The sequence below is a fragment of the Trichomonas vaginalis genome, chromosome VI, assembly GCF_026262505.1.
Source record: "Trichomonas vaginalis G3 chromosome VI, whole genome shotgun sequence".
NCBI classification, from domain to species: domain Eukaryota; phylum Parabasalia; order Trichomonadida; family Trichomonadidae; genus Trichomonas; species Trichomonas vaginalis.
In genome coordinates, this window is record NC_067208.1 from 19,864,024 (window position 1) to 19,876,101 (window position 12,078).

At 32.7% G+C, this 12,078-nt stretch overlaps 6 protein-coding genes and 2 pseudogenes across 8 annotated transcripts, besides 3 other annotated features; 3 read left to right on the forward strand and 5 right to left on the reverse strand.

Moving 5' to 3' along the window:
* Window positions 1–5,230: part of a mobile genetic element that runs on past the window's edge.
* TVAGG3_0895960 (uncharacterized protein) lies at window positions 16–780 on the forward strand (the record flags this gene model as incomplete). The annotated part of the gene is made up of 1 exon (XM_051251046.1): window positions 16–780. The coding sequence occupies one exon, from the start codon at window positions 16–18 to the stop codon at window positions 778–780; it is 765 nt and encodes a 254-aa protein (XP_051086521.1).
* On the reverse strand, window positions 977–1,618 carry TVAGG3_0895970 (annotated as a pseudogene). The gene has a single exon. A coding segment is annotated over exon 1 (642 nt).
* Window positions 2,930–3,807, forward strand: TVAGG3_0895980 (annotated as a pseudogene). Its single transcript has one exon. A coding segment is annotated over exon 1 (878 nt).
* Window positions 4,036–4,563, forward strand: TVAGG3_0895990 (protein of unknown function, DUF4107 family; the record flags this gene model as incomplete). Its single annotated transcript, XM_001325217.1, has 1 exon — window positions 4,036–4,563. The coding sequence occupies one exon, from the start codon at window positions 4,036–4,038 to the stop codon at window positions 4,561–4,563; it is 528 nt and encodes a 175-aa protein (XP_001325252.1).
* A 757-nt stretch (window positions 5,231–5,987) lies between the features above and the next one.
* Window positions 5,988–6,705: a mobile genetic element.
* Window positions 6,706–7,059: 354 nt separating this feature from the next.
* On the reverse strand, window positions 7,060–7,667 carry TVAGG3_0896010 (uncharacterized protein; the record flags this gene model as incomplete). The annotated part of the gene is made up of 1 exon (XM_001325215.1): window positions 7,324–7,545. One exon carries the CDS (start codon window positions 7,543–7,545, stop codon window positions 7,324–7,326), a length of 222 nt encoding a protein of 73 aa, XP_001325250.1.
* A 57-nt stretch (window positions 7,668–7,724) lies between these two features.
* Window positions 7,725–9,212, reverse strand: TVAGG3_0896020 (protein serine/threonine kinase protein; the record flags this gene model as incomplete). Its single annotated transcript, XM_001325214.1, has 1 exon — window positions 7,931–9,064. The coding sequence occupies one exon, from the start codon at window positions 9,062–9,064 to the stop codon at window positions 7,931–7,933; it is 1,134 nt and encodes a 377-aa protein (XP_001325249.1).
* Window positions 9,213–9,655: 443 nt separating this feature from the next.
* Window positions 9,656–12,078: part of a mobile genetic element that runs on past the window's edge.
* TVAGG3_0896040 (uncharacterized protein) lies at window positions 10,826–11,074 on the reverse strand (the record flags this gene model as incomplete). The annotated part of the gene is made up of 1 exon (XM_051251047.1): window positions 10,826–11,074. A coding segment is annotated over one exon (249 nt), but the record flags the coding sequence as incomplete, so codon positions are not given.
* On the reverse strand, window positions 11,075–11,563 carry TVAGG3_0896050 (integrase core domain containing protein family; the record flags this gene model as incomplete). The annotated part of the gene is made up of 1 exon (XM_051251048.1): window positions 11,075–11,563. A coding segment is annotated over one exon (489 nt), but the record flags the coding sequence as incomplete, so codon positions are not given.

Consider the following 12,078-nt stretch of genomic DNA (forward strand, 5'->3'; position numbering starts at 1 on the left):
TTTAATGAGAATAAAATGTTGTTCTATTTGCAAAGTACAGACCCAAACGAATACGGGACAGTAAAGCTACAAACAAACTTAGGTCTTCAGAATGAAGCGCTTGCTTTCAGAGTTGTTGACTTCAATACTATCGCAACTTTTGTCATAACAGATGAAACAGATTTCATAGAGATTGAAATAGATGACAAAAGAAGTGTTATAACATTTCCTAACAGAGCTGGGTATAGAATAGATAAAATTGCTGGAGTCATAGATACTCTCATAAATGAAGAAACTATTGACAACATAGATGTCGAACTCTCTTCTGAAGGAACATTGAAGTTCAGTTATGCGAAGGAGTTTAAGATAACACGAATGAGTCATAGAGTTCAATTGCTTCTGGGAGCATACCATATGACATTTCCTTTGAAAAGTGTTGACAAAACGATTGAGATGAAATCTGTTCCATACGTATGTTATGGCAATTGTTTGTACATTGAGTCTAAAATAGCTAATGTCACAGGTATTTCAGGAGTTAATAGTAAAGGTTCAGTAGAATATAAATCCTTCTGTTATGCAGTCAATTCAATGTTCATTCCAAACGTTCCTGTCATAGCAACTCATTTAGGTAAATGGGTTCGCATTAGTCCTCATAATTTGAAAGACATGCAATTCAGACTTGTTGACTTTCAAGGAGAGCCTGTAGAACTGAAGGCACTAGTGCGAATGACTGTTGAAGTTGACTTTTTAGAAAATATTAAATGCAACAGCTTACAAGAGAACTCAGAGCTAAAAATATAAAGTATGAATGTTATGTATTAGGTCATGAACTTTGGTTGTTGCTGTTTGATGAAACATATGAGTTAGTTATGTCAGTCAAGAGAACAGAAAAATATTGTGTTAGTGAAAACTGCACCAAGTCAATAAGATTAGGTTTGCATTATGAAGATGAGTTCGATACTGTTGAAGAAGTTTTGGATAGATATTACAAATTGCTTTAATTTACTAAAACATATTTCAAACAAAGTTTATATTCTGTTGAAAGTTTTGTATATTCATTCGAATATTTATACTTAAACTCAACTCCTGTAGTTCCTGGTGTTTCAATGATGCGGATGTTACCTATTTTCATGAATAGTGGAGTTTGACCACAGCATTCGATTTCAGGGTCGAGATAGTCAATGACACATTGTTTCCCTGTTATTCGTGAGATAACATTTTCAAGGTCCTCCTTTGTTAGAATTATTTGGTTCTTACTTATAAGATTTGTCAAAAGCTTCTTATCGTCTTTGAGTAAATTGTTTGGTATAACTGAAGAAGGTAATGGTCTACGTTATCTGAAGGATTTGTTTGAACATTTGTGTAAGGGTTGTCGTTGGCTTCTCTTGAAAGAATTTGGTCCAGTGGTGGATACTCTAACTTAACATCTGATGTAGCGTTAGCGTTTGAAGCTGTGTTTAAATTCACGGCGCCATGCTCCAAGACCGAAGGTCCCGACTTAAGTTCTGGTTCTTTTTCTTTCAAACACTCTGAACTATAGTTCTTTATGACAATATTGTTTGTCGTTTCGTGAGTCAACATTTGATGTTGGTTCAATTGGAACATTAACGGCACCAGCTAAGATGGATTTGCTTCTCATTTCATATAGAATAAAAACCCTTTATATGTATGAATGAAAATATACTCGACAAGGGTTTGAATGTAAGCTAACGATGAAAATATTGTTGAATTCACTGAGACAGGTGCTGTGTATAAAGATGTAGAACTACTGAACAAAAGAGCTAAGGAAGAAGCAGGAACATGAACAAAGGGTGGAAGCCTATAAAAATTTATGTCAATGATGGCTCAGGAGGTTCAAACATAAAGTATGCAGAAAGTTATAGAGTTTATGCTCTCAAAGGTGAAATGCCTTCATTTAAGAACAGCTATTCTAACGCATATCCTCAAAAGCTAACGGATGGGGAAGTGGATGATATGAATGACAGCAAAAATATTAACAGAAATGGCGACAGAGATGCATGGAATTTGTTCCATCAGTCAATTGAAGGTTAAACTTTAAAACAATGTTGGTCGTTTCCATGGAATATTTTTGACTTTAATGGTATTAGTCATGATATGAATCTCAAGGTATGAACGAGGAGAGATGAGAGACTTATATGCTTCCCAAATTTCTTCAAAAGGTATGTTATACCTGACTGTTTCCAAATGAGTTCAATATCATAACGTGAGAAACCTTGAAAGATAACGAAGTCAGTTATGAGACGTTTTATGTTTAAAGCTAAAAACCTCCATGTTTGCATAAGTATTGCTACAGTTAATGTAATGTCTGACTTTAGTTATGATGTTAGCTAATGGTGAGTCTGGTTTTGACACTAAACTTTTCCGGCGAAGTCGTCACACAACGAGCAGAGTGTTTGAAGGATACTTTTTGAAGGGTATTTTGAAAGTTTGATAGAATGTAGTTTGTAAGTCGTTTCATATCGTAAACCCTGAGTATTGACGTAAGTGGTGTTTGTCAATAATTCTTTCCATCTCCTCAGAAGTCTTTTGCATTCCTGACTGTATGACTCTACGATGGCATATATTTCCTCTTACGTCGAATGTAACGTTGAAGAAATTCAATGAGTTCACTGTCTGGAACTTTAACGACAGAGGCTTGAACTTTTGACATAAATGTTTTCGCTGTTGAATCCATAGAGTCTGAAGTTGCTGATATAATGATTTGGTCATAGTAAGAGTCGTTTCCTAAACGCTCTGTTATGAGTATATGACGATGAGGTTAAATGTCTTACCTGAACCCATCTTTCCACAATAGAAATACACACCATTTGAACAGAATTCATAATCTTTGCTGAAAGGAAGAATAAGAGAAGAGTTAAGTTTGTCTGTAGTTTCATTCATGTCTTCATCTACATCATGTATTAAATGCTTCATTTTATCTCCATTAAAAATGCAAGTCAGAAATATTCAGAACATAGCACCGAGTCTAACTGACAAGAGTATAAAGATATACTATGAACACGTTATGATGAAACCTACCAAAATTCAAGAAAGTCAGTATACTTATGAATATCCAAGACACTGGGTAGAGTATGTAGGAGGTGAGAAAGCTATTGAAATAAGACAAGTTAGAAGTATTCCAGCAGGAAAACAATATTATTGAAGAACTTTAATGTTTTGAGATATAATGATGAAACAAAGAAGCAAGATAGTTTTCCTGTTGCTGTGTATGTGAACCTAGACACAGGAGATGACATGAAAGTTTTTAACGCAAAGCTTCAAACGGTAGTGAGAGAACAACTGACTGCGGAAGAGCATCCATTACCTTCAGAAGTTACCATAGCATATAATTTTGAAACCAACTCAATAGATTTTAAAGTCATCTCTGCAAAGAAGTCAGGTTTTACATTTAATGAAGCAGATGTATATTCGAATGAAAACTTCAAAGCTATTGCATGGTTAGATAATGACGATTGCTTTAAGAAAATCTTTAAATTCAGTGACTCAAAGATGTCAATAGATGACCTTCGTGGAATGTTACCATCGACGTTTACAGTAGAAGGTTCAGCAGGATTGCTTACAAGATTGTCAATTGGTGGTATTTGGTCTCGTGAGAACATTGTTATAAAATCCAGTATAAGTGAATTTGCTGAAGAATCTATATTATGTCTTTCAAACTACATGTATTCGCCGCCGAAGCATTATAGTATAACAAACTTTGTCAGTAAGTTTAACATAAGACTTGTCGAACCTTCTTCAATGAAAGATGTTGTGCTACCTAAAGATGGAAAGGATGGACTCATTATTGAGATGATTTTAATAGCATATTAAATGAGCTTGTTCTTGAAAGTCATTCATGATGAAATAACTGTTGTAGAAGATGTTAGCAATTGTTCAGACATTTTGAAGCGTATAGATGATATAAGAAAGAAGTTAGATAGACCGCAAAGCGGTGAGGGCGAAGCCCGTGAGAACGTTTATGTTTCATTGACTTTCTCCAGTAACGAGAACTTTTATGAGATAATATTGAAGAGAGATGATTTTAATATGGTGTAAATGGTAGCTTGGGCAGCTTTAGGCGCAATGGGAACAAAAGCATTAGCATTTGGAGCAAAAGCACTTGGAGCTTATGACGCAGTAAATAAAATGAGTGGAGGAAGGGTTTCGAAGACATTAGATGCAAATAAAGGGAAGATTGGAGGCTGGGTTGCAAAGAAGTTAAGATTAAATAAAATAGGGCTCATAAATAAAGCATCCAATTTGGTTGCGACTGAGTCAGAAAATGCTTTAGGAAAGGACGATGAGTTTGCAAAACACGCAAAAGACTTTAATGACCAGATGAAAGGTGAAACAATGCATTTAAATAGAGTCGATGGAACTAAAGAAAATGTTTCTTCTCCACCAGTAGTTTTTCCGTATGGTCCCTATGGAATGTATGGAAACCCTTACGAAAGACCATTTGACCCATTGACTGGTGGAAGTAACTGGTATCATTACGGACGAAGAAGAAAGACAGTCAAGTTGGAGACAGACGTGAAGAAAGCAACTAAAAAGAAACCAAGGAAGAGAGTTATAAAGCAATGAATTCAACAGGGTAGAAATGAGGTTAGATCTAACCTTCTACCCTAAATTTATTTTTGCACTATGTTTTCATACGTGTGAGGGTAGTGATATCATTTATTTTTTATATTTTATTTTTATATTTTATTTTTATTTTGGATGTAATGACGAAAACTATTGAGATAACAAACTACAACGGTCATGAGTTCAAGAATTTGTTCTTCGTTCCTCGTGAAAATACATTCTATCAGATACGAGGGAGAAAAGGTAAAGTTAGTTTGAGCGTTTATGACTACAAGCATAATGGAAAGTTTATACAAGCATATGATACAAACGGTAAGCGTGTTTCATTAGCTTTGTCAAAACTTACAGGTATAAACTATGACAGTGATTTTGACCTATATGAAGAAGAAAGTGAGTCAGAAGATTATGAGCTGTTATATGAAGCACAGCAATGGGAGGAGTTGCAATACTTTTGTAAGTGAGAACGTTTATTTTTTACATTAGTGAAGTCGTTTGTGAAAACGTTAGTGAAGTGAAGTGGTTGGCGGCTTTGTAAATATTTAAGGTTAAGTTAGTGTTGTCGTTTGTGTTGCAAAATATATGTTAACGGTTTCGTAAAGTGTCAAATTCACATATCATGGGTAAGGAGGCGCGCAGTGCCGCCGTACCCTTGATATGTATACTAACTTTCTGGACCGACAACGGTTCAGAAAATAGGGGCGCCTTTCAAGATCTACTTGATCTTTGGGGCGTCCAATGGCGGCATACAGACTCTCATTCTCCCTAGCAAAATGGGAAGATTGAGAGATTCTGGCCGACATTGGAGCGCTGCCAAAGCATTCAGGCTATTCCTGCCTTTATTTAGGAGTACAATAATAACACACCGCATGAAGATCTCCCAATTAATCCATTAACTGGAACAAATTACACGCCAAATCAAATGTATCAGCTGAAACCGAAATACACAAATGCAGATACAGAAAGGTTGTGGCAAATATGGGATACAGATACAGGCATGACCGCTGTTGACACATTCACAGCGTAATAATAAACATAATTTTTAATTTCATTTTTAACAAGTTTTTTTAAATGTATGTAATGAATAATTCATTAGAATATGATAATGCACATTGTAACAGAATAGAACAATCACCAAATTCTTTTTTTTTTGAAATTAAAAAATAAAAGTAAAAAGTATAAAGTAATCTAACCAAAAAAGATATTTAAAAGAATTTTGGAAAAAACAGAATAAGGATAATGATATTATTTTAGATACACAATCGATGTACTGAAGAATAATCCGGTAAAATGATGATATAAAATTAGATTATTTTACAAGTAGCTAAAAGAATAAAACTATAATATAAAATAAATGAAGTTTAATGAAACAATAAAGGTTAAATAAATAATAAAGATTTTTATTTTATATCAGTATTGAGAAGAAGTAACAGCTGACACTTGGTAGACAACTTCTTTATGTCTAGAAAATTCTATCTTGCCTTTTATTTTTTTCTCGCTGTGAAACGTATTCGGTCTTTTTTTTAAAAATTAATTTTTTGTTAGAGATAAGAGCTAAAACTCGGTAAACAACTTCTTTATGTCTAGCAAATTTAACATTCGTCTCCCATTTTTATATATTTGGTTTAGAATGTTCGAAAATGCGTAATATGGTCATTAATATTAATTGAAAAGAACCTTGAATTAATTCAATCTGATCTCACAAAATACTTTAAATTACAAACTTTGTAGTTTGAATAGATAATTAGTATTAAACTCAAATAACTAGTTTATTTTTGAATAAAAATTATTTGAATTTATTCAATTTTGTGAATTTTCCTTCAAAAATCAAGTTTAAATATCTTATTTGCCATATAATTATAAATACAATGAAACATATTCGAAATTGAAAAGAATGACTTTTTCTGTTCTTTCAATCATTCAATTTGAATTTTGCAATATTGGATTTCTCATTAAATAGCTATTAAAAACAACAAGCAATTTAACTTACATTCAAATTTATTTGTGTTATATTCAATCTTCTCAAAACTTATAATTTTCGGCTATAGCATGATTATATGCTATATAATATAATAAACCTATAATAGTATCATTCTTTCAATTATTTGAAGAGAAAACCGAAAAAATCTATTTTCGGTCTATAACAGTTGAATGAACCAAAAAATATAAGAAAATTATATTGTACAACATCAAAATAGCATTTGTCATACAAAAGGAATGTGAAATTTCAATGTGTTACTAGTAAACGCTGACGATGATTAAATCAATAGAGCGATCTCCGAAGAGTTCGCAATCATAAATCAAAAGTACTCTGATTCACATCTATGGCTACAATTTTAAGATGAAATTTATCGATTTTTAAGCAATTTCCGTTTGCTCATTTATTTTTTTTTATCATATGTTACTTCAGGATTAACAGATGCCGCAGATATAAAATTAACAATTAAATGGAGCACATAAACTTAAAGAATTGATGAATGTAAAAAGATAATATAAAACATTTTACTAATATTCGAAACAAAAAACAAATAAAATAAATTCTATAAACATAAATAAGGTAATTGGGAACTAACGAAAGCAGATGAGATGCGGAAACAATCTTTTGCCTTTGTATTTGGTTATGAACTTAATTTGAACAGAGTGATAGTATGTTTTGAATTGTTTTTGTCCCATACATGCCTTCAATCCTAAAATTTTAGTATTAGTTCGATAGAAAAAAGATCAGAAAATTTTCCGATGAAAGCGAACAATAAAGAATCACTGTTACTCGATAATTGCTTTTGTTGGTGGATGCTCTTCATCCTCTTCTGGCTTTTTAACAAATTTATTAATGTTATCAATGGCCTGGCGAAGAAGATCAGAAGAAAGAGGTTTTGTAACATCAAAATCCAGCTCTCCACCATGCTCAACAATTTGAAGAGAAAGATAGTTTGCAAGGCCTTCTAAGTAATCAACTTCAGACTTTAAAGAGATTTTAGAATCCATAACAAAAATAAAAGTGACAGAGCAATTTATACTCATTTTTATTTTATCGCAAAATATCCATCTGCGATCATGGTAACATCTTCCCAAATAAATATCATCCATCAAAAATAGTTAATTCCCTAAGATTGATCTTATTTCTTATCAGAATTCTATATTACACAATATGCTTGTGGTTACTATAAGAATCGTATATCGCAAACTTATTCTTGAACATAAAAAATAAATATAGTTTTTGTCTTTAATATTCCTTTTAAAAATGCATTTGAGATAAAAATTCATGAGCACATATGTATGGAACACGATAGCTCGTATCAAAAACAATTGTATTGATTTATTATGCATAAAAATACATTTAATTTAAGAACTATATACAAAAACAAGAAATTCATGCCTCAATAACCTCTTGAGGCTTGTATTTTGTTATCCTTTTCTTGATTTTCTTGATACGTTTTTCTTGATGAACTTCCTGTTCAATATCTGGTCGTTCTTCAATTTTAACTGATCTTCTACATAATACTTTTCTAACTTTCTTTCTAACTTTAACTTCTGGCTCATTAACTCCTATTTGCCTTAAAGTAGATTCGAATGAGAAAGCGTCGCAAGAAATCTTTCTCTGCATTGTAGCCGGGAGTCTTAATGATGATACAGATTTATCGAAGAAGTCATCTATTCTCTTCATTGAAATGCAAGGTGCAACAAATGAAGCACTTTCCAAATTAGGAGTCTGTATAAGCCACTGGTGATGAAGCGCTTGTTCTACTGTAAGGCGCTCTTCGCTATCGACTGTCATTAAACCCGAAATTAATGAAGCGCATTGAACCGAAAGGAAGTTTGGAATGGTATAGTCACCGTTTCTAATCTGTTCAAATAGTTGAGATTGATTTCTCTTTGTCCATGGAAGTTGTCCTGTTACCATGGCGAATAAAACAACTCCACAACTCCATACGTCGCTTGTTAAGCCGTTATAATTTTGGCCAGATATACACTCTGGCGATGCATAACATGGAGAGCCGCATGGAGTTGATACGAGATTGTCTGGACCAACAAACCGCGATAATCCAAAATCGCTAACTTTTGGATTTCCGTATTGGTCAAGAAGTATATTTTCTGGTTTCAAATCACGGTGCGAAATTCCGAGTGAATGTAAGTATCTAACTGTATCTAATATCATTTTAATTTTCGGTTTAGCTTCAGCTTCGCTTAATCGTCCGCGATCAACAATGAACTGGAATAGCTCACCATTTGGACAGAATTCCATAACTACGTAGTAGTTTGTTTCGTCTTTAATAATATCGATTAATCCGACTACGCCGGGGTGATGAAGCTGCTGGTTAATTCTTATTTCTTCTTCAAATCTTTCTTCTAACGAGCTACTTGAAAGTCGAGCTTTTGGAACAATCTTACATGCGTAATAAGTTTTTTGTGTCTCATGAAATGCTAGTACAACATGTGAAAACGCACCTTCACCTATAACACCTCTCAGAATGTATGGGCCTATCTTGTGCGGGATCTTCGACATGTTGCGCTAGTAGACCGATAAAAATTAATGAAAATAATTTCTAATTTCAAAGTTATTGTTTGTCTCTAATAGGCATTTTAATACACATTCTCAATTTTAAGATTTTGATTTTTGAATGGCTTATAATTGAAAAAATGTACGTTAAACGAGAACCCCTTTCTTAATAAAATTTGTTCTAAATATGATAGTAAATCATTCATGTTCTTTTGAATGTCAATTTTTTTACTTGTCAAAAATCAATTCCTACTCAAAAACATGTATTCAAAGTAAGTATATAATCAATAATAATCCATCGATATTTTGTAACTTTCGTGTGGCACTTTGAATTTTTATTTCGAAGTCAAATTCATATATATTAAGGGTTTCGTTTTGCTAAAATTGTCACTTTTATAGCATATTTGTTTTTGGATGTTTTGCGAAACCAAAAAAAAAACTATGATATACAATGTGTGTGTAAAGAAAATACTTTATTTACTAGTTAAAAAATCATTTGGTATTGATCAAGTTATTTTTTCTGGATAAGATATTATATGGATAATTGGATAGAAAATACAATTATATAATCTTGTACCTGGTTTAATTAAGCTAATTGTTATGAATTCGTGAGATTCTAAACAGCTTCGTAGCTTCTATTTCTTCGCTGAGGATATCAAAAGTTTTAACAATGCCGAAGGTTTCTTTATACTTCTTCTTGACGTCAGATAGAAGGAAATCGTCAGCAGTTGGATAGTTTTTGTTCAGAAATGCTAACATGTCCATTTTATTTTCTGCTGGTTTCTCTGCTTCTTTCTTTAAGTCAGCATAGTCGTTTCTCATACGTTCTATCTCTTTGACGGAGTAGTTATATTTCCTCATTGCTGCTTTACATTTAGAACATTGCGGATTCATTTTTGCGTTATACCTTGAAATTTGACCTGCTATAACAACTAAGGCGTCAATGGTTTTCTTTAACTCAAAAGCTGCTGGTTTTATTTGTCCATTCCATACTTTACCTCTTCTATCTTTATCTCTTATCTGCCATACACATTTTGCAACTAATGAAACAAAGTTGTCGTATGTCTTAAACTCCTCCGATTTATATATGTCAGAGATGTTCTTATATACCATGTCGCAATCTTTGGCCATAACTTTATGGTTGCAATGATATCCTAGAAACTCATAGTTTACTTTACGTATGAACTTCTTTATTTCTACTGAGTCAGTTGGTTTCACTTCTATTTCATCGAATTCAGGAATAGTGAGCTTTTGTTGCTGGATTTCAGGCAATTTGGGTAAATGGTCAATAATTTCCTGCATGTCATAAAGATATTCTTCATTTTCTTCATCCTGTGCGGTACAGTCTAAATTACTTGTTAAAAGTTCTTGCTTTATTCTTTGTATTTCTGTTCCAAAACTATATGAAGAAGGAATGAAGTTTTTCATCTCTACTAACATAGATGTTGGATTCATGACTAACAAGTTTGGTGCTGTTGTTGTGGACAGAGTCCCGCCGTTCGCGGCTTGAATTGTTGTTGTGCCGATTGTTGAAATCATATCTTTTATACAAAATAAAAAGTTAGAAAAAAATAAAACTAGCGTTATTTTTTCTATCTTGAGAAAATACATGAAAATTCACGAGGGTAGAAATGAGGGTAGAAATGAGGGTATAAATACCCATCTACCCTAAAAATTATTTTTGTTCATTTATGTTAAAATAAATGGTACCATTAATGATATCATGACTGTTCTCGTTCATGTCTGATTTACATCTAATGAAAAAGTTTAGAAGAATTTTCTTATTCTTTCTGGCATATTTTTGTCTTTCCAGTACTCCCGCTCTAATGGTCCCAGATGTGTTGGCTTCGACTCTCTCAAGTTCTTAGATGGTATAACATCTTCAACGCCTCCTTCATATCTTACTTTATAAGTGTCATCGTTTGTGTTATAGCCAAGTATTTCAATAACCACTCCTCGCTTTGCTTCGTCGATGGCTTCAGCAAGTTTGCCATTACTACTTTCAACTAATTTATGTCAAGGATAAAACGCAATAGAGTCGTCAGCAGCTTTTATAAGATATCCATTACCTTGCGTTGAATCTACTATATAATAGTTTCTACTTAACCTTAAACGTTTCTTTGTCAACAGTTTGTCGTCAAGAACTACACGAACTTTTGTACCAGGAATGAGGGTAAATTGTGTTGAATTTCTGATATTTTGTGTTTGACTTCGTTTCTTTTGTATATACTTTTCTTCTTGTTGTTGTGTCATTGAATTTGGTGTATGTCCTGTTGTAGAATGCGTTGAGGAATTATATACTTCGAGAAAATGTTTCATTGTTTCTTCGGTAAAGTCTCGCTCTTGATTTAAATCTCTTAGTGTCCTTATGAAGCGGTTTATGATACCGAGTATGTTATGGTTATGGTCTTCAGTAGTGTAGTGAGTTATGTTATGCTTAATGAGAAAATCTGTGATTTCATTTCTGATGTAAGCACTCTCATTGCGGATGCATTTAAGCTCAAGTTAATTTTTTATGATATTTTTAGAGTACGAAAGTACCAAAAGTACAAGGATTTTTTTAGAAAAAAAGGAGGATTAAAAAACCGTAATCCTCCTAATGATTATTTTAGTTAAAGTCCATCAAATATTTTTAGGATACTTTCACCAAATAATGTTTATATCAGATGAAACAGTAAAGTATTATATCTATTAAATCGTCAATGATGTAAATTGTGTATAGAATGAAATGAAGGAAGAATGTGTATATCTAATGAAATCATAAATGAAAGAATAATTTATAAAGAAATGAAGGGAAACATTCAGCAATACTTGACTCATAGATGACAATACATTATTTTCATCATAAATGGCTTCATTTCCTCTTGAAACATATTCTATCTCTTCATCATGAGAACTCTTGACCAAAATCCTTTCGCTGTGTTTTGTTTGCTTGTTTGCTTTATGTTTAGTCTTGACAAAGTGTTTTAAGCTCATTTCGATGAAGTATTGACAAAGTGTTTACGTTTATGTTTGACACA